Genomic DNA, 22,818 nt, shown 5'->3' on the forward strand with positions numbered 1-22,818 from the left:
ATCAACAGCATGGCCAAAATAATTAAAGTAAATAAAACACAGGATTCCCCCCCAGCAACTAAAAACACAGTATGAGACAGGCCAAAACCAAGGGAGAGGGTCCGGGCCAGGAGCAGGGGCAAGCAGAGCGGACCAGGGGCGAGGGATGAGGGTCCGGGCCAGGAGCAGGGGCAAGCAGAGGGAGGGATGAGGGTCCGGGCCAGGAGCAGGGGCGAGCAGAGCGGACCAGGGGCGAGGGATGAGGGTCCGGGCCAGGAGCAGGGGCGAGCAGAGCGGACCAGGGGCGAGGGTCCAGGCCAGGAACAGGGGCGAATGGCCAGAACCATAACATGATCAGCCTGAAGAACACAAATATGCTGAATAAATGGAATGCTACTTTTCCCTTAGATACTGGGCCCTTTAAAATTAGCTATAGTGTGTGGACCTTCTGGTTTTTCTTATTAAGAGTAGAGAGAGAACAGAGAAAGAGTGGGAAAGGAGGACACATGACTGGATGTCTCATACAATATGTAGAATAAAAATGTAAACAATTGAGTTACTATTACCTTCATTTTGGGTGTCTTCTGCCCTCTGACACCGAGTGTGCCAGATAATGGGGAGCTGGTGTTCGGACCCTGTTGGCTGACTGGCCGTAAACATGGTCAGGACCTGTCGTGACCTTGGCAGGGCGTCCAGCAGCGAGTCGACGTCTTCCACCCAAGCGTAGCCTGCGTCTGGCTACTGCTGTTGGCTGTGCATGGATTGCAGGGCCGGCATGCCTGGCTGCCCTACGGATGGCTCTAGACCTTACAGATGCCAAGCCGGTGTTTGTGTAGCGGCCAAACATGTGTAAGGCTGTGATGATCTTGGAGGGATTGCCTTTGATTTTTTCAAAGGCCTTTGCTGCGGCCTCTGCTGCGGCTGTGAAAGACGAGTCACTGTTGACCACGGCTAACAGCTCCTGGCACATTTCAGCAAATCCTACTGCTGGGGCTTGATCTGATACTGCAAAACAAGATCCAATAATAAGTTAAGAACAAGAAGAACCAGAGTCCTAGTTGAGTGGTGGGGGTTGTTGTACCTCTTTCCACCACTAGAGTACAGTATTACATGAGAAAGTCTTCATTAGCTGGTTAATAGGCACTATACTATATGGGGCTATGCACTGGTATACTTCCCTAAATAATATCACACACTGAACTAGGGCTATGTCTTCATCAGGTCTCCTGAAAGAATACTGATTGAATACTGTACCGTCCGCTGAACCAGCCTGTTGAATCGCTTCAGCTACCATTTCCACATCTGTGTCTTCTCGGCAGGTGTCATTGGTGATGTCGAGGTCTGTCCCCGTCGGTAGCACCTCTTCTCTTAACGGCTTCAAAAACTGGACATCAACATTATCCTCTGAAAATGAAAGAATGATTAAACCACCAAATGTTACACCCTCCATCAAGAGCACTATTGTGTTTATACTACACTGTACGACACCTTTTCGTAAGCAACTTTATCAAGAAGAGAGCACAATTTACCCCATATTGTATTTACTTACTACCAGTTGCGATGTAGAGTAGCTTTGCCCTCATCGCTGCTGTTTGTGGCAGGAAAGTGGTGCTTGGCACTCTGTGGTGGAGGATGACAGCAGCCTGGTGTTTGCAGGGCCCACCACTGCTACCCATGGGACAGGTGCACATCTCTACCTGTATGTCTACGGTATAGACCTTTCCAGGAGTGGAGGAGCTTTTCACCTCAAAGTGGACGGCATCAATCTGTGGAAAAGTATGGTAAAAGCAAAGAGGAATAACAGAGGAAGGACAAACAATCTCTACTAAATTAGGCGAGTGGAGCGGCTGGGGGGCTGGTGGCCGGGAAGCCAAGCTGGCCAGAAAGCCACGGACGAGTTGTATTAATTCACTTAAGCATGTCTTTCGATCTCCAACCTTGCCAGGGGAATGTATTCATATTTACTATCAATGCTGCTTTGTAAAAAATAAAAATAAAAAGTATTCACCTGGTGGATGTCCTCAGGTTTCACACTGTTGTCTTTCACCAGGAACCTTGACTTCTGCAAGGCTTCCCAATGGCCAAGGGCTGCATCTGTTATTCTGGACTCATAGTAGGCACTGAGGCGGGTGGTCAGAAAGTCAAATAACTGCGGTACATTGTATGCTTTCGTGCGATGTAGGATTTTGTCTTTCAGAATCCTCATAGCAGCCTGGCTGTAGTTGCTGGTGTTGTTTCCTCTTACAGGCATGGTGGCCCTGTAGCAGAGAGCCCAACACTCCCTCCGGCTGTAGAGCTTCTCCATGTACACCTTGAACTTTGGATACCTTTAGAGCATTACAGAGAATTAATGATATTGAACTAGGTATAATTCCAGTAACTCCAATGACAAACATTCTGGAGGGCTGTTCTGATCAGATAAAAAGCATGACTATAGTGACTAACGTGTCTGCTGTCATTCTGTCAACATCAACCTGTTCAAAACAGAGCTCTCTAAAGCCTGATGGTAACAGCTGTGCAATGAACTTTCCTCCCTGGCATATAAGAAGTCTTTGATGACTGCAAACAGTGTAGCTCTGTCTGACATACTGATGCCATTCTCCTTGCACCACAGCCATCTCCATACAGCTTGCAGTAGGTGAAAGGAACAGAGGAGAAGTTTGGCTTGTGGGAAGGCCCTGCTGAGTGCTCCTCTCTCTGCCCTGCTGTCATCTGTAAGGAATACCATGGGCCCTGACTCTCCCCTGCCTGAAAAGGCCTCTTCACCAAGGAGGCTCTTCAAAAGTTCTAGGCCCTCAAATATGACCTGCTCTTCCTCAGACTGGGTGATGATTATTCCAAGCGGCAGGCCACCAGCACAACTGTGGGTCAACAGCAGGAATACCCGACAATGATGCCGATCCATATTGCCCGAAGCATCCATAAAGCACATCTCCCCACTGTGCTTTAGATTGGCATGCACTCTTTTCATTAAAGGGGAGCAGATGGCCACCAAAAGCTGCTTGCCACTGGATGTTGTTGTTGCTTTAGCACATTGGTCCCTGACCTCAATGTTATAGTGCTCAACCTGCCTTTCTAGAGCCACTGTCATCTGGACTCCCTTTGAGCTTCCATATTCCTGACAGAATATCTGATGGTACAATCTGTCCAAAGACAATAAATTACTAAGTAATTTGTACACACAGTAACTTTCAAAATGATGCAACTTTTTCATGCATTATTTTAATGATACATTATGCATCATTACCTGTAGCAGTACTCGAGAGTAGGACAGAGTGCTCGGTCTGCTGTGGCAAACACATAGTCATCCCCATGTTCCACCTGAAGATCGTACTTCAGCACATCTAAGGCTGAACTTGGAGAGTGTCCTGCTTCAAAAAGCTTGGCCAGATTATCTTGTGTCTTGTCCGCCACATCACGGTACCTGAGTGCATCAGCCACATTGATGTTGTGGTTGTGATCACTGCAGATGGTCACCGTTGTAGGAAACGTAGGCACATGAGGATCTGTGCTTCTGATGAGACATGTTAAGACAAAAATGTTCTTTACTGCTCTTTAACAAAAAAAATATTATGCAAGACAAAACAGTGGCAAATGTAATTGTACTATGTGTACAAGTGCAATTCTTACATGTCATTTATCAAAGATGTTGTAATAAATACAGTAAATCCTACTTACAGACTCAGTCTGCCTCTGCTCACTTGAGTGCGAACGAGTGTGACAGTCATCTTAGCAGGGCAGTCTGTGTTCTTGCTGCTGCTTGGTATTGTTTCCATGCCCCGAGGTCTGGTTTTATGCTGGCATCTGTAGTCAACCTTACAGGACAATACAGGTGTTATTTAATAAATAGGTATGTGGCAATAATCTACGTTAATACCCTTTCACTCATAGTAACGTCTGCAATGGGCATCGTAGCTGGAAATTCAAATGTCTTCTAACTTCAAAAGCAAGTTGTGAAATTGACCTATACTGTATTTACTCCTCCAAAAACCTGTGTGTTACCTTGAAAATAACTTTTTTGCCCTTTCCTGGATATGTTCGGTCCACCCTCCAGGTGACTGTGTGAGATTTTAACCACAGCTTTATTTCATCCTCTGATGAGAGGCCCATCCGAAGAGTTCCCTTGAAGTTAACGTGATCACTCGTCTCACTAATTGCCTGGTAATCGCAGACATGGTAATCATAGCTGTCTGGCAAATTATCCTATGAAACACAACAGAGTCAAATGAAACAAGATAGGCACGAATGCATGTGACAAGGGCATTTCGTTAATGTACGTGTGTGTGTGTGTGTGTGTAATACTACAAATAGAACCCTTTCCACAGCAGTCATCTTGACCGAAAGCCAGGTAAACCTACATCCTGTGAGCCAGACTGGCACATTGATTGATCAACACATGGACACAGACTGATTAACATTATTAATGACACCGGTGTCAGTCTGTTTCACAGGATGTAGGTTTACCTGGCTTTGTGTCAAGATGGATACTGTGAAAAGGGTCTTTTCTAGAGTAGGCTGTATTTTATGAGAAAATAAACAGTTTATCTAGAGAGAGAAACCTTCAGAGTAGGGAATTCCGAGATATTACTCTTGGGACTGGTGCAGATAAACTTCTTTTGACAGGGCCTCTCACCGAGTCTTGCTCTCAATTGTCTGAGGAGAAAAATCATCATTTTGGACATAACGTAACGTTTTTCATTTGCATAACGTTACACATGGGAATGTTATCAGATTTAGAAAGGGAAAAAAGACAATGGCGAGAACTAAAGACAGGTTCACTTAGCTAACGTTAACGCTAGCTAGCTATAACATTAACTAAACTTCAACCAAGTTTAGCAGGACTAATAAAGCGACACTGGCGAATGACAACTCTGGGCTAATATAATTGGCTTTAATGTTACTGATTAAACACATAGTGGTAGAACATAGTTTGATGATTTATTGTTAATTTTACGTTACCGTTTTTCTTCTTCACTCAAAGGCATAACTTCGTGTGTTCTTTCGTTGTCTGCAGTGCAATGCGGCGAGCCTACGCGGCAAAAGCAGCCTACAGTCTAGTCTAGTGGGCATCGAGTCATGGCCAATCCTGATGCTCGAATGGCAAGCAGGGCGTGTCTTGCCATAAACTCCAGTGGGTTCCATAATAACGCCTCCGGGACCGCAGCGGGAGTTTTCAAATGTAAGTATTGACTTAATTTGTCGATGGAAAAATTATTTTTCCGGACAGATATCTTAGTTATAACGACACAGAGCTACAAATGCAGTTTTGTGTATATAGGTGGGGTAGAAATGACATTTCGAAAAAGAACGTCATGATAGCTAGCTGCTTGCATTGATCTCTGTGGTGGACGTTACGTTAGCTAGCTAGCCCAGCTAACGTTAATAGGCTACTAACGTTACAGGTGTTCAGACGGCTCTTGCTCAAAACGTATTAATGTCATAGCTTAAATGTTATTATAGCTAGAATCAAGACAAACAGATTAACATTTCCATGTAATATGACCATGATTGCTTAAGAAATGTATAAGAAATGTCGAAATTGTGATGAGTTGTTAAATGGCTAACCTAAGCCACCGAAGTTGTTTAAACAATTGTCTGTTCATTCCATGATTTAAACGAGTTCAACTGTTCATATATCATATATTAATATATTAGTATTAATTGTCCCATAATACTTCTGGATGTATTACAGGGACCAACGACCACACCAGGGACGATGATCCTCTGGAGGACGGCTGCACGGCTGGCCCCCATCGCCTCTCCCAAGACCCCGTACCACTTCCACGAAGCGGCTGTGGCCTCCCCTCCCTCTGTGCTGACCCCAGTTCTGGGGCTCTTTAGGTCCTATGAGGTTAGATAACAGTTTTCTAGTGTCATACAAACTGTGAGTCCCTATCAATATATTTGCTATCATGTAGCCTGTAGATCAAAATCACCTTGTACATGGCTACAAGGTTCTCTGCGTGCTTTATCCAGGCTGTCTCCGTCGTCCCCTGCAGCCCAGCTTCTAAGATGTAGGTCCTACATAAATCAATATCCAAAGTAAACAGACCGCTGGATTGCTTCTGAACAATGCATACGTAAGTTAACTTACTCCAAGCCTTTCAGCGTGGTGTTTCTCTTCCCCATAAACAGGGAAGAGTTGGCCGTCCTCCAGAGGGAGGACCGGCTGATGTTGAATGGGGGAGAGAGAAGGCAGAGATGAAGGCTGAGTGGAGGGAGGAAAGGGGGTTGTTTAAGGAGAGGGAGGACCAGCTGATGTTGCTTCTAGAAGCCTCAGTCAAAAAAAAACTGTTTTATCTTGTTCCATTATTGTTTTTATTTTTTATTAAATGTATTTTCTTGAATTAAATTGGTGTTTGTGTGTCATTCCTTGTAATGTATTCCCAGTCAAAGAACAAATGTCACTATACCTAAAACCAGTCATTAGAGTAAAAGAACATTCCTAATGGACATTGTAGTTTGCAATTAGGCATAAAAGACGGAATACACATGTTGGTTCACAATGCTTCATTGGAATTATTCAGAGACGGTTATGAAAGCATCACTGTTTAATGTGTCTGACTAACGACTACTTGATAAGGGAGTTACATGTCCAAAGCGCTCTGCGTGTTGTGTTAAGACCTTCCAAGTTACTGTACATGACCTGTAGACATATCAAGACAATGTGTCTGATGTGTAGATATTACACTTTGTTGAAATGTTAATACATCAAGAAGTAACCTTTACATGTATAATGGAAGAAACACAACCATAAACATTTCTTGGATATTTTTATTACACAATGGTCTTCAAATATACTTTTGACTTGTTTATATTTGGTCAGATCATTAGCTTTCCTTGCAAAAGTACTGACAGGAGAACACTGATCTGTTGTCTCCCCCCAAAATACTTAAACTGATTACTATGTACAGTGTTACACATACATTTAAATACAAATACATTTAAACAAATGCCTCAAGGCTGCCTATAACCAACTGATCGGTGTTTAAAGCCTCAAGGCTGTCTATAAGGAACAAGGCAAAGCACACTCATGAACTGATAGACTGACTACTTATGGCAGGATGGGGGTAGTCGTGCTCACCAAGAGCTGCGATCCAGGCAGCTTGTGCTGGTGCTGATGCTGCCGCTGCGAGACACTTTCTGAGGCCATCTCCAGGGTTGGGATGATCTGCAGCAGCAGGACCATGGCCACCATCAAGGTCTTCAACCTTTAAATGTTTAAATGCAATTAGGCCTACTGTAAGTCGTTTAGCAGACACACAAAAGTGTCTGCTAAATAAATGACTAAGGTAATGCTGGACAACAGTGTCTGCTAAATGACTGATGTAATGTTACCTCCAAAGACTAGCACCTGTCTGTGAATGACAAGACCATTGTAAAGGGTGAGTACTGAGAAAAGCTCTAAATGCAATGAATTATTATTATTGTTATTGCTATTATTAGCACCTCCATGGTCTTGCCCCATCCTCCTGACCATCACCAAGGTTCCTCTGTGTCGATTTTGACAATCTGAAGTCCCTCCTTGTGTCCAGCCGTCAAAATAGGTCCTCAGCAGGGACGTGGAGATGACTTGGTGAGGACCTCTGTCTTCCATGTGAGCCTACAGGGGGAATATTATTAGGGCAAACTTTAACTCATTTGTGCGTATGGCATATACTTGTCTTTACAATATGATAATAGATAGATGTCATTATCTGTAGAGCTAAAATGTAACATTACAAAGCAGGCGTGTAGTGATGAGTAAACCCAGGTAAACTCAGTTTACCCACCTCTTTAAAATGAGTTGAGTTTTATTGTTTTGCTTACCTGCCTCTCAGAATCTATTTAATATAACATCCCTGGTACAGATGTAACAGTATAGCTAGCCCCAAGCCAGCACATGCGGGGCTATCAACTAACCTAGCTAACTAGCGTAGCTAGCAAGCTAACGTTCAATATTTACCTCAACTACAAGCATGTCGAGAAGATCTCATGACGGCTCTTCTCCTTGCAGCGCGAACACGTCCCATGCCAGGAAAAGGCTACATTTTTGTGGATAATACACAAAATGATTACAGAAAACACGGATAATTGTACCACAGCTTCGCGGGAGTAAACAGTATCGTATCCCGTCACTTCCGCTGGATGACTCGAGTAGCATGCTGTATTTTCTCGCATACTACACGCGTTTTGTGGAACAGTAGGTACTATATAGTATGCAGTATGCATACTATATAGTGCCTACTATATAGCAAGTAGCAGGTAGTATGCATTTCGGACACGGCCACGCTTTTCGGATCTATCAAAAATGGCGTACACGCTGCTGCGCCAAATTCACCACAGAAAATCCGACGGTGGCGGAGAAGAGAGCGTACGCGCACGCGCCCCGTGTTCCGCCCTCGCCACGCCCTAATCCAACCATATATGGTCAAAACCATGATTGGCCAAACGTGGTTGGAAGGAACCGGCTTAAAAAGCTAGCGTGGAGCACCCAGGCGGGACAATGAAACATGGAACGAAGGGGGAAAAAGAGGAACTTTTCGGAGACGGAGGTGCATGTGCTAGTTGGTGAGGTCCACGCGAGGAAGGCAATCCTCTTCGGAAGGTATTAATAGCCTACCTTTGTCTGTTTGCACCTACAGCTTAGTAGCCTAGTTTAGCTACGTTTTGTGCATCTAGGATTTGGCATACACGGACATACTGTAACATGTGGCTGTGAGGGAAGCAAACATTCCCAACATCATGTGGCCGGCTATGATTGATTTAGGACCACAAACATGGAACAATAACCCCAGATGATCACTTCATAATGTTGGACCACATTAGACATTGTCCCCCATGGGAGATTAATACTCTCCCATCTAATCAGCCATAGCCCCGGCCTCACCAACAAGCGCAAAGGCACTGAGTGGTTGGAGGTGGTGAGGGCTGTCAATGAGGCCGGCGCCACAGGGAGGAGTGCCACGGAGGTCAGGAACAAGTGGACTGACCTGAAGGTGGGTGTCATTCCTGTAATAGCCTACATCTAATCTCATACCCATGTGTACCCTCCTACCACAACGTCTGTAGTGCAATGTTAACACTAGCATTGTTACAGAGGGAGGCCAAGAAGCGCATTACTGCCCACAGGCAGGCAGTAGTGCGCACCGGTGGGGGCCCGGCACCACCCCCTCCCACGCCGTTGGACGACACCATCGCGTTGATCATAGGCCGTGAATGCACGGATGGTGTCGTCCCGGCGGGGGAGGAGGGGGAGGAGTCGGACAGGACGGTCACTGCAGACGAACCCGGTAAATCACACTTAACCATTTATTTAGCTGGCAACAGACAAACATACCAAATTCATATGGCTTCACCATAGAAGGTGTCTTGGAAAATAAGGTTCACAGAAAAACCCCAACTAAATGAAATCTTGTTTTCCCAGACTCTGACGTGGGGTGGGACTCAGAGGAGGGGGAGTCTGCAGTGGTCCTGGACCTGACGGTCGTGCCCCCGCCGGTTGCAGCCTCCACCTCCAGCGCCACGACCTCCAGTGCCTCCACCTCCAGCGCGCCAGCCTCCACCTCCAGTGCCATCTCCACCACCAGTGCCTCCAGCGCCTCCGTCTCCAGCATGGCGTCCTTCACCGCCCACGCCTCCACCTCTGGCTCCACCGCCTGGTCCATGCCTCCACCGCCCGGTCCACGCCTCCACCGCCCACGCCTCCCCCGCCCGGTCCACGTCTCCACCGCCCGGTCCACGCCTCCACCGCCCGGTCCACGCCTCCACCGCCCACGTCCACGCCTCCACTTCCCGGTCCACACCTCCACCACTGGCTCCAGCGCCCCGGTCCCTGCTGCCAGCGTCCCTGTCCCTGGGGAAGACCGTCTGGGCTCCCTCTCTGACGCGGTGCTGGAGGCCCAGACGGACGCCCTAGGGGCCCAGAGGGACATGGCAGAAGGGATTGGGGCGGTTGTGCAGGGGTTGGTGGAGGTCACAACAGTTCTCCACCAGGGCCAACAGGACATTCTCACTGCACTTCATACACTCACACATGCTGTCACGGCCCACACACAGTCAGTCACTTCCACACTCACGGACCTCACACAGTCACTCACTACCACACTCACAGACCTCACACAGTCACTCACAAACGCACTCGCACACCTCACACAGTCACTCACCAACCCCCAATAAAATGGTTAATGTGAATCTTACTTGTCGGGTGTTCATAGGTGTTGCATTGCCTCAGCGCGGGCCCTTTGGCCCCGCTGGTACCCCTCATGACGGGGAGGGGGCAGAGGGGCTGGGTCCACATTCTGGGGTGGGAGGAGGTCCGGAGGGAGGTGCACTCCGCGCCGTACTGCCACGTTGTGGAGGATGGTACATGCCCGGATGATGGTACAGACTTTCGCCGGGTGGTAGAGGAGTCTACCACCCGACGAATCTAGGCAGCGCCATCGGCCCTTGAGGAGGCCGATGGCGCGCTCAACGACATTGCGTGTCCGGGCATGTACCCCATTGAACTGGGTCTCCTGCTCATTCTGAGGGGCCGGGAAGGGAACCAGCAGCCACTCCCTCAGGTAGTAGCCACTGTCGCCTGTGGGTGACAGAATCATCAGTCAGAACTGGTTCTCATTCTTATCAGGTTTGAATATGTATATTGGCATATGCACTCACCGACAAGCCAGCCGTCTGGCTTCGGTATGTCCCGGTTGCCAGGAAACCCAGCGTGGTCAGTACCTGTGCCAGGACAAGTAGATTTACATCACTTCATTATGTCCAAATGTTCACAGCACATTCTTCATTATTTTTGGGAGTGCTGCCTTGGCCTCATTATGGTATGTGGTCCGTAGGCCTACCTGTGTTGGCACGGATGTTGCGTGGGTGCGCCGGGTGCTCCGTTCCAATGCTGGACCCAGTTCAGCACATAGCTCCAAGAGCACGGCTCTTGGTAGTCTATATCGGCTTATTAGCCAGTCATCATCATGGGCCAGCAGATCGTGTTGGTCGCGGAACACCCGCTCCCTCCTAATCCTCCTCCTCCCACCATCGCCACGTGCGTGTTCTACTAGCAGTAGTCCCAGTAGCGCAGGATTCATGTTGTCTTGCTTTACGCACAGGGGGACTGTCATTTATATGCCTAGCGAACAGCAAACAGCTGCACATGATCACATATTAATGGCAATCTAATTGGTCAATTATTGGCGTTTGATGGAGTGCCTGCATTAAGTGTGTGACATATAGCGCGGAAAGGTTTGGGACAGCGCATAGGTTCAGTTTGGGGAACAAATCCATATCGGACCATTAATGAGCCGGTTAGAGGACACGTCTAATCTTGCATTGCGATATATGTTGGTGCTGAATTGGGCTATTAGCCTACATGATTGTGCGTTCATGAACTGTCGCTCTTATTCTCTCCATCAAACATTGTAATTCACCGACGCACCACCTGCGTCGCCAGTTCCCCCTGTGTTCAAAAAGGGTGTAGGAAACCGTGTAAATCGGTACGACTACTTGAGAGGTGTCCTACAAAAGCGTGTAGAAAGGCGACTAAATTTTCGCCCTTTCGGCTTGATAGATCGCAATGTGGGGGGGGGAAATGGCGTACGCCTGAAATCGCGAAAAAGACCGTGTAAAATATGGCGTACCTCAATGATAAATGAGGCCCCTGCGCTGGAGAGACGGGACCTTTGTGGGTGCACGTGACGGGTGCATGCGAACTGCTTGGACTGTCTGGACATCGCGCCAGCATTTGGCTCCTTTGGTTAAAAAAAAAACAAAGGACACTAGGAAGATTTCTCTTCAATCAGAAGTAAGACCATTCCGAGCATTTGTGGCTCAGAACACTGTGGGACACGGTTGTGCACAACAAATAACCTTGATATTGCTGCAGCTAGGCCCTTTATTTTATTTTTTTTGAACTCAATTTCTGAGTGGCCATCTTATTTTGGATGTGGAACAATAATATTGTATACGGGTTGCTAATCGATTCTAAGTGATTTTGACAAATCAAATCTATTCAAAATAATATTTTTTTCTAAAACCTGTGTTTCCGGTGTTTGATTCAAACTAGGTATTCCCACAGCCCGTAAATGAGGAAATAGTTGTATGTCTTCACAATTATCATCCTTCTTCATACTCCAACCCAGGACTCTTGCTGTAGTGATCCTAGACCCTGTAGACTTGTTTCAGCAGGAAATTATAGGTTTTATGTAATACCTGGTTACACACCCATGGAGGTATGCACCGCAACAACATTTCCAAAGAAACTACGATGTCCATAATAGGACATCCTCGGATGTCCACAAAAGGAAATTCGAATCTCATTCTTTGTGCAAGCGCAAAATAAGGATTGTGACCAATAAAAAAAAAATAGTGAAAAGATATATAAAGCAAAAACTTAGTTGGGCCACTTTTTACACATATTGTGCATTTAAGGAGGCAGGTTGAAGACATCATGTTGACGTTGTTTTACATCAACGTACAGATCTTCAACAGAATTTCAACATTGATTTATAAGTATTTTATCAACCTTTTTAAACCATTGAGCATTCAATATTGTTTCAAGGTTGAAACGACGACTGACATTAATCCAACTATATTTCAAAGTTGAAGGTCGGTCGTGTGCCAGCTGGGATACTGTCACATATCAAAGTTTGTAAAATGTATGACAGGACATAGAATGACAATGACTGAAATGCATTATGTAATTTTACTGACGTAGATAAATACCTTGATCAGGTTAGAATGTACAATTCAGTTCAAACTACATACATTGCAAAGGAACACCAGGAGAGCTCAAGGGATTTACTGCGCCAACCATTTTGAATCTTGCGCGTCTCTGCGGACAGCTGTGGGCGAATGTCGCGTTATGGACAGCGACGGATGTGGTCAGATTTCAGAGCGCAATTTTATGACAGAGTAGTATGTCCCAATTGGATGCCTACTGCTTGCAAAGTACGTACTTTCTAAGGGCAGCTGTAGTAGGTACTGGTAGTAAGAAGTAGAAGTATGCGAGAAGGGTATCTCTGCAGGCCCGGAGACTTCGAGGGGGCGGGTCAACTGTCAATCAATTTTTACTTTGGCCAATCAGAGGCTGACAATCGTCTTGTCAATCAAAAACTAATTTCGCCTGAAACGGTTGTCAATCACTTTTTATTTGGCGAATCGCCTTTCTCTAAGGGCGTGGTGGAAATGACGCTATAGCTAGTTCTCTAGCTATTTACATTGACTTCGTTTGCTAGTTCGCTAGCTATTTACATTGACTTCGTTTGCTAGTTCTCTAGCTATTTACATTGACTTTGTTTGCTAGTTACGTAGCTAGCTAAGCTAATTAATAACGTAGCTATCTACATTGACTTCGTTTGCTATAGTTAGCTTGCTAGTTACGTAGGCCTAATGCAATTTTTTATGGAGTTAGATTGACTGGATTACATGACTGTGTGTGAGAGGGATTATATTTTTAATGCAAATCATGTAGCTTGAAAGACTTAATAAATCATGATGATAAAAGCCTTACCAAGACTCCGCTTGGTATTCTCTTAGTAGGCTTATGATCAATGTAATGGAGGCTTGTGGGTAGAGGCTAGCAATGGCCTACACTAGCCCAGTAGTCCAGGCATTTTATGAGACAAAAGGGGTCAATATGGAAAAAATTGCTCCTGCTCATGTTCTCTTCTCTCCTGAAGTGGACCCTCTAATTGTGTGTGTGTGTGTGTGTGTGCGCGCGCACGCGCGTGTGATTTTCTCCCACAGGTATCTGAAGTGGACCCTCTAGCACCTGGCTTCTCTGCTATGGACGGTTCTACGTCTCAGACTGTCCTCTCCAGGGTTCTACTGTTCTCTACAGGGCTGTAGACTGTTCTCCAGGGTTGTAGACTGTCCTCTCCAGGGTTCTAGACTCTTGAGCTATTTGATTAATACACGTCAGATTTTCTGTTGCAATATGTGTGAGATTCACCCCTTTTCTCTTCACCAAATGCCAATAGAATTAAAAATATATTTCTGTATATGCACTGTGATGCATCCTATATAGTTTCTGGTTGATTGGGGACAGTGTTGTGTGGACATCAGACAAGAAAACATGCATAAACCTTTTTCTTTTACATAGGCGAAAATTGGAAATTGGTATATTTGTCACATACCTTCCATCTGCATTTTTCATTACTTTCAGCCACTGGGATTTTGGGGGACTAACTGATATGTTATAAAGAACATATGTATGACACTACAACAGTTGAAATAATTTCTGTTGCAATTTGTTCAAGGTTATGTCATAAAATGCCTGGACTACAGGGGCAGGGGAGCATCACTACTGATCCATAGCAGGACTGGGATGTCCTCAGTGGAGGTCCCAAGTCATTCTTCTAGTCATTCAGCCAGCCTGTCAGTAGATGTGCTCTACTTGTATTGATTTGTTCATACACTAGTATTCCAGCACGGGTTATGTTCTTGAATGCTTCTGGTGACTAGCAGTTCTCTTAGCAACCTAATTTAATCCCCATCACTGTTTTCAGATCCTCATAGGGATCCTCATCGCTTTTAGCAAATAGATTGGCGGTTTTATCCTCTTATTTTAATTCCGCAATTATTTTAACGAGTCTTGCGATGGCTCCACACCCTACCGCCCCAAACTGCTCGGGTTGCCTCCAGCGTAGCCAAAAAATCTCAGAGTTGGAAGGTAGGATCTCTACTCTACACTCTATACATCAAGTCGAACATCTCCTGGACTCACTGCTACCCGACCCAGATGTCGACGTCCAGCCTCCCACTGCTCCACCGTCGGCGGCATCCGGGGGTGGGAATGTGGATTTTGATTTCCCCCTGAGTGAGAAATCCTGGCCCAGACTCGGAGCCGGACCCAAGCATTTAAGCTCCACCCCTTGGACCACTGTTAGGAGGAAACGAGGAAGGGAAACCTCCAGGGTCCTCTCCCAACCCTCCGACGACGACACCCTCCAACTGAGGAATAGCTTTGCTCTACTGGCCGAGCCTGTATCCAAGAGGTCCAAGGATACTAGCATCAGCTCCTCGTCCTGGCTCCCTGCTACTGGGGCTCATTTCACACCCTGCCCTACTCAGTACCATACCCATACTCCGCAGCCCACCCACACCTCTCTAGTTAGTGAGCGGCATAATAGCCAGGCTAATAAGCCTGCTCCCCGGCCTAAGCATAGCCCAGTCCACCGAGGGGACCCCCGGCCCCCACCCTCTACCACTTGGCCTTCAGGTGTGAGGCAGCAAAGGAAGTCCCCTAAGCCCAGTGGGCCCGCCACTGATCCCGCCCCCCCATCTGTGCTCGTCATCGGATCATCCATGGTGTGCCATGTAGTGGTCCCGAAAGCCCGGACCTGCTGCTTCCCAGGAGCTAAGGTCTCGGACATCAGGACTGTTGTCCCATCACTCCTCGCAGATTATCCCCTGGCCTCATCCATTATCATCCATGTCGGAACAAATTACATCAAGCTCCAGCAGTCTGAGCGGCTGAAGGAGGATTTCAAGGCCCTGATCTCCACTGCTCAGGCGTCAGGAAAGACCTGCATCATCTCTGGCCCTTTCTCCTCCCCCCGGTATGGTGATGCCAAATATAGTAGGATCCGTCAGCTCCACATCTGGCTGAAAGGCTACTGCTGCCAGTTGAAGCTTCCCTTCATAGATAATTTCACCACTTTCTTGAACCGCTCGGACCTCTTCGCCAGGGACGGCCTCCATCCTAGTAGGTCAGGTGCCCGTCTGCTCAGTATGAATATGGACCTGACGCTGAGATCTTCCAGCGTCTGATGTGGGGTTAGCCCGACCCGTCTCAACCACCCTACTGCCAAACATAAACCTCCTGTACCCGCGGGTCGGGCTACACCAGCTCCATCTCACCAGCGCCCCATCACCATAGACCTTGATTCCCTGCCCCTCACTGAGACCTGGCATAGCGACGTTTATATTTCTATAAACAAATTCTGCCCACCTGAATATGCCATTCAGCGAATTATCTCCCACCGCACCCCTATTACCATAATGAAACAGTCAGGTGGATCTAATATAAAAAACCTGATATCCGTTCCAGTGAATATACTATCCAGGCCTACTAGACAGGCGAGCCAGCCCTTTTCTCCGGAAGCTATTTCAATGGCGATTCTAAATGTCAGGTCCCTACCAAGCAAAACTTTTCTCATTAATGATCTTATATGTGAACGTAAATTAGACTGTATGTTCCTAACTGAAACCTGGCTAAATATAAATGGACCAGCAGCCCTCATTGAAGCCTCTCCTCCTAACTATAGCTTTTTTCAATCTATCAGAAGTGGGAAAAAAGGTGGAGGAACAGCCACCATAGCTACAGATGCCCTCAGATGCAGGACCATCTCCTTTGATGATTTCGCCTCTTTTGAATACCACGCTATTGTCCTAAAATGCCAGCCCCCAGTTCTGGCAGTAACCGTGTATAGGCCTCCCAAACAATGCTCTGCCTTCTCTACAGAATTTCAGAACTCCTGTCCATCATCCATACAAATTATGATAAGATTATCATCATTGGAGATTTCAACATACACGTAGACACTGAGGCGGACTCGAAAGCTAGGGACTTTATCAACCTCCTAAACTCCATGGATTTTACCCAACATATCTCTGAGCCAACCCACAACCGCGGCCACACCCTTGATCTACTTTTTACTAAGGGCCTGACTATCACTGTCTCCTCTATTAGTGACCTCGCTCTCTCCGACCATTTCTGTATCTTCTTCACTGCATTGGTTCCTAAAGTCAAAAGTAGTACTGAGCGCTTTATCAAGAAACGTTATCTTACCTCCGCAGTAGCCGATAGTTTTAGAGAAATAATGACCACAAACAATTTATCAACTCCAGAAGTGGGGCCCTTAGGAAATATTGAAGACTTGGCAACCAACTTTAACACCAGAGTAAGGGCAGCCTTGGATTCTGTAGCACCTATTAAACTGAAAAGGATCACAACCAATAATAAAGCTCCATGGCGAAATGAGGAAACATATCAACTAAAGAGAACCTGCAGAAGTTCTGAGCGTATATGGCGAAAAACCAAGCTACAGGTCCACCATAATATTCTCAAAGAACATCTCTCTGCTTTTAATAAAGCAATAAGAAATGCAAGGAAAGACCACTTCTCAAAATTGATATTTATCAACCGAAATAATTCAAGAGTGCTCTTCTCAACAATTGATAGCCTAATAAACCCTGCCGTAAAAACACCTGATAACCTGCTCTCTACCTCCAAATGTGAGGAATTTGCAGCTTACTTCAGAGATAAGATTATGAATATTAGGAGGAATATCACTCAGGAAAGGCCATGCATCCCGTTCACAGATCCTCTCCCTCCATGCAATGGACATATGAGCCTGTTTACACTGATTGACACAGAAATGTTGAGAAAAGTAGTATCCAAACTCAAAACCTCCACATGCCTGCTGGATCCCATCCCCACCGATTTTTTCAAAACCATTTTTGACTCTGTATCCTATGACATTTTATCCATTGTTAATGACTCCCTATCTACAGGTGTCTTCCCACCAATACTTAAAACTGCTCTGGTGAGACCCGTACTGAAGAAAAACAACTTAGACACTTCAGTTCTTAGCAATTTTAGACCAATCTCCAACCTTCCCTTTTTGAGTAAAATTCTGGAAAAAATTGTTTTCAAACAGATTAATGATTTCCTAGCTACAAGTTGTACCCTTGACCTTTTCCAGTCCGGCTTTCGTGACCACCATAGCACAGAGACGGCATTAGTCAAAGTTGTAAATGACCTCAGAATTAATGCTGACTCCAAAGAGCTTTCTGTTCTCGTCCTCCCGGACCTGAGTGCAGCCTTTGATACTATAGATCATGCAATCCTCATCGAAAGACTGGAAAAGTGGGTTGGCCTCTCTGGTCCAGTCCTAAATTGGCTTAAGACCTATCTAACCGGTCGTGATTTCTTTGTCGCCCTCGGTGATTATAGCTCAGGAAAGATCCCTATGACCTGTGGGGTGCCCCAAGGATCGATACTAGGACCTCTACTCTTCAGCTTGTACATGCTGCCCCTTGGCAGTGTCATCAGAAGGCACAACATTAGCTACCATAGCTACGCAGATGATACCCAACTCTATATTTCCGTAACACCCAGTAACTACAGCTTGGTTGACTGCCTTGTCAAGTGTACTACAGATATAAATGTATGGATGTCACATAATTTCCTCCAACTACACCAGGACAAAACAGAAGTACTGATCATTGGAGAAAAAGCTGAAAGAGAGAAACTAGCTGCACACTTAAAAACTCTGGAAATTGACACCAATTGCCAGGCTAAAAACCTAGGTGTCATACTTGACTCAGATCTTAATTTCGAAAACCACATCAAGAATATTACAAAGACATCTTTTTACCACCTAAGGAACATTGCCAAGGTGCAACCCTTTCTCTCTCAGGCTGACACCGAAAGGTTAATGCATGCTTTCATCACAAGCAGGCTGGACTACTGCAATGCTCTACTATCAGGCCTACCAAAGAAAGCAATCTCTAAGCTACAAATGATACAGAATGCTGCAGCATGAGTCCTCACTAAGACTAGACGAAGGGCACACATCACACCAGCCTTAAAATCACTACACTGGTTACCAGTCAACTCTAGAATAGACTTTAAAATACTATTACTAGTCTATAAATCTCTCCACAATCACTCACCAGAATATATTTCAAACATGCTTGTTAAGTACATGCCCAACAGACCACTCAGATCCTCAGGTACTGAACTTTTAACAGTTCCAAAAGCCAAGACCAAGAAACACGGAGAGGCAGCTTTTAGTTTCTATGCCCCCAACCTCTGGAACACCCTACCGGAGTGCCTAAGAAGGGCCGAAACAACGGAGGTCTTCAAGCGAGACCTCAAGACGTACCTTTTCGACCTAGCCTACAATCACTAGCTAGGAACTTGAGACACAGAAAGGCAGCCTCAAACCTACCTGTGAATCCTCTGTATACATTGGTCCAGTAGATGCCCCACTGTCGCCCGCAGACAATAGATACCCCCGTGTCAGCTGTGGATGTTGTAGTACTTACTGTAGTTAACACACACACGTACACACAGACACACACCAGTCCACATCCAGCTTAGGCCTGGACCTGGGCCCAGTTCCCTTTCCCCTCACCCTAACCCGGGTCCGTATCCTTTTCCCACCCCCACCCTACCCCCGACCCCTGCCTCTAACTGGACCCAGGCACACCTACACTCACGCTCACACACACACAGACATACACCAGTCCTGGGCTCGGATCCCCTCACCCTAACCCGGGTCCGTATCCTTTTCCTACCCCCACCCTACCCCTGACCCCTGCCTCTACCTGGACCTAGGCACACTCACGCTCACACACACACAGACATACACCAGTCCTGGGCTCAGATCCCCTCACCCTAACCCGGGTCCGTATCCTTTTCCTACCCCCACCCTACCCCAACCCCTGCCTCTATCTGGGCCCAGGCACGCACACACACACAGACACACATCAGTGTTTGCCACACCTCTGCCATGATGCTCTTAGCCTTTCTTGCTCTGAAATGTAGTTTGACGTAATGTTTTGCTCTATATATGGCTCTGTGTGCTACTAACCCTGTTCTGCCTCCCCTCTCCCTAGTGCCTCTCTCTCTCCCTCCTATCTTCTAACCAGGTCCAGTGGATGCCCCACTGTCACCAGCAGACCACCCTGAGTCCGATAGATACCCCTGTGTCTGCTGCAGATGTCGTAGCAAATTAGTTGACACACACACACGTACACACAGACATACAACAGTCCACTTCCGGCTTTAGGCCTGGGCCCAGTACCCCCTTCCCCTCACCCTAACCCGGGTCCGTATCCTCTTCCTACCCCCACCCTACCCCTGACCCCTGCCTCTACCTGGACCCAGGCACACTCACACACACACAGACATACACCAGTCCTGGGCTCAGATCCCCTTCCCCTCACCCTAACCCGGGTCCGTATCCTTTTCCTACCCCGATCCTACCCCTGACCCCTGCCTCTATCTGGGCCCAGGCACATTCACGCACACACAGACATACACCAGTGTTTGCCATGTCTCTCCTATGATGTTATTAGCCTCTCTTACTCTGAAAATGTAATTTAATGTTATTTATTGCTCTATAAATGTTCTTAGCCGGTAGACAAACATACTCCAGGAGCTTGCTCGATCGCCTCGTTGAGAGGGGTCAGGGAAGAATTTTTACAGCTCACTTATCTGGCCCCCGGGTGATTACTGTTTTTTTTGCTTCCCTCTGGAATATGTAGGGGTGGAATGTCTGCCCACCTCCCTTGTTCTCTGTAAAGCGCATTGTGTTGCCTCTGGGTATGAAATGCGCTATACAAATAAAGCTTTGATTGATTGATTGATAGGGGAAACATATGGCTGAGAGATGTGTGGAGGAAAATCAACAGCACCCCACACACACACACTTACATAATCAACCGAGCAAGTTCTACCTTTCTATACCACAAATATAAGTTTGAGAACCTAGGACACATACACCCCGCCTAAGGGGGTTCTAATGTACTGACCTCCCGGCACAGGCCTGACCCTGCTGGCAAGCTGCCTTGGGCCTAGCCAAGGAACAAGCGTTTCAGCTTCCGCTCACCTGTATGCAGCTTATACCATGCTGACTGGCCTGGACTAGTCACCACATCCACAGTCTAGCCAAGTCAGAGATACCCTTGTGCATTTGACAAAACAAGTGTCATACAATTAAGGTTATCATTTGTGCAGCATGTGTGCTGTAAGTGTAAAGACAAGATACCGATAATTTTCTCCAGGTTTTATTGAATAGCTTGTAGACCACACTGAAACACTGGGCTGACAGTTCAGTTGTACAAGGCGGACCTGGGAGACCATTCAGGACACCTTGTTTGGGTCGAGGCTCTGCTTAGTCTACTGGCCCAGGTGAACCATCAAACGATGTACTGACGCTGAGAATGGAGACACACGACACAGCTGGCCGACACTTCCTGCACTCTAAGAGGTTAGGGTTAGGGCTAGACTGAATGTAGGTTGGCATAAAATAATACATATTTATTTTTAAATGGATGGAAAGATGCTGCCCATGCCTAGATCTTTATGTCTATTCAGCATGTCTGTTCTCACCCACTGAGGTCCCATCACCAAACGTGAAGCCTCAGATACAATAATAAAACGGGCAGACAATGAAAGATAGAGATGGACAGACAGACATGTAGACAGATAGGTTAAAAAAATAGATTAGAACTCTTAGTGTTGTGATCAGACGGTACAACCAAAATGTCACCACAGTGTAGTGATGCAGACAGAGTTATGAACACCTGCTCCTTGATTAGAAGGACGTCATCATCTGCCCTCTGAAACATTCAGGACCAGGGCTGTACGCAGGATTTTTGTAATACCGAGGTCATTTAGTTGTGGTGCTTCAATCTGGTGCACTTTGAGAGCAAAATGAAGAGGCTAGATCTATAAAGAACAACACGCATCATATTGGATTAATATCATCTTTAACTGAGAGCAGTGGAGGTCATCCAGAGAGGACACAACTTAAGTGAATGTTGATGAGAACACACCATCTATTAGAAACATGAGACTAGCTCCTCCTGTCACCTCTCTCCCAGCCTGGACTCCTCCACTCTGATGTCCATGTTGGTCTCCTGTCACCTCTTTTCCACTGTGGTGTCCATGTTGGTCTCCTCCTGTCACCTCTCTTCCACTCTTGTCCATGTTGGTCTCCTCCTGTCACCTCTCTTCCATTGTGGTGTCCATGTTGGTCTCCTCATGTCACCTCTCTTCCACTGTGGTGTCCATGTTGGTCTCCTCCTGTCACCTCTCCTCCTGTCTTTTGTCCATGCTGGTCTCCTCCTGTCACCTCTCCTCCACTGTGGTGTCCATTTTCATCTCCTGTCCACAAATTAACAAAACATAAACATAAGCTATAAACTAGTGTTGCACGATATACCGGTACCAAAGGTCTACCGCGGTGCCAAAATGTGACGGTGCCAACTATACTATAAGCTCTATACAACGGTACTACCGTGGAATACTGTACTACCGTTGAACACGGCAGGGGGACAATGTTACCTCTGTTCCCAAGTTTCTGCTAATAAGCAGATTGGCTCGCGACACCGTTGTGGCAGCTCGCAATGTGTTGGCTCGCGCATGCATCTCCGCAGTCACAATATATATTGACATTATCTGTGTATGTCTGGGCGCGAGCCAGTCTGGTTCTCAGTAGGCTATCGGGGGGGGGGGGCGTTCCTGAATCAAGGCTTGTCAGAACCGATTATCTGCCCAAATTATCCTGTATTGTGAGGTGTTTACTGACTAAATGATCCTGTAGTGTGAGGTGTTTACTGACTAAATGATCCTGTAGTGTGAGGTGTTTACTGACTAAATGATCCTGTAGTGTGAGGTGTTTACTGACTAAATGATCCTGTAGTGTGAGGTGTTTACTGACCTCATCTTCACGTTCCTGACTGATCAGAGTCTCTCAATGAGAGCGGAGAGAGATGGAGGAGACAGGGAGATTACAGAAAATTCAAATTTGACCAAACAGTATGACCTCTGCCTACAACAATTAATTTTACTAAAACAATTAAGCGGTTAAAAAAGGCCATAAAGAAATCTGAGCATGAGCTTGAAGAGAAAGTGGAAGTCATGGAGGAACTGACTGAGAAACTGACCCTCCAGGACAAGTGGAAGCAGGAGAAGGTGGAGCTCCAGAGAAGACTCGGTGTGATGAGAGGGGATGAGGTGAGGGAGAGGGATGAGGTGAGGGAGAGAGATGAGAGGGGATGAGGCGAGGGAGAGGGGATGAGGTGAGGAAGAGAGATAAGGTGAGGGAGAGAGATGAGAGGGGATTA

The 22,818-nt window shown here is 46.5% G+C and overlaps 1 protein-coding gene and 1 long non-coding RNA gene across 2 annotated transcripts; both read right to left on the reverse strand.

Moving 5' to 3' along the window:
• Positions 1-4,986, reverse strand: LOC311323652 (uncharacterized protein). The gene is made up of 10 exons (XM_084455939.1): positions 4,939-4,986; positions 4,539-4,632; positions 3,982-4,182; positions 3,658-3,794; positions 3,227-3,493; positions 1,988-2,306; positions 1,529-1,745; positions 1,234-1,383; positions 546-984; positions 1-338 (listed from the first exon to the last, which is right to left on the reverse strand). The coding sequence occupies exons 1-9, from the start codon at positions 4,962-4,964 to the stop codon at positions 548-550; spliced, it is 1,848 nt and encodes a 615-aa protein (XP_084312065.1). The 5' UTR covers positions 4,965-4,986; the 3' UTR covers positions 1-338; positions 546-547.
• Positions 4,987-6,832: 1,846 nt separating this feature from the next.
• LOC311323562 lies at positions 6,833-8,192 on the reverse strand. Its single transcript, XR_014630963.1, has 3 exons — positions 7,925-8,192; positions 7,429-7,582; positions 6,833-7,190 (listed from the first exon to the last, which is right to left on the reverse strand). It is a non-coding gene; the product is annotated as an uncharacterized lncRNA (long non-coding RNA).
• Between the last annotated feature and the right edge of the window lie 14,626 nt (positions 8,193-22,818).

Source organism: Borostomias antarcticus (assembly GCF_949987555.1).
Source record: "Borostomias antarcticus genome assembly, chromosome: 22".
Taxonomy (NCBI): Eukaryota; Metazoa; Chordata; class Actinopteri; order Stomiiformes; family Stomiidae; genus Borostomias; species Borostomias antarcticus.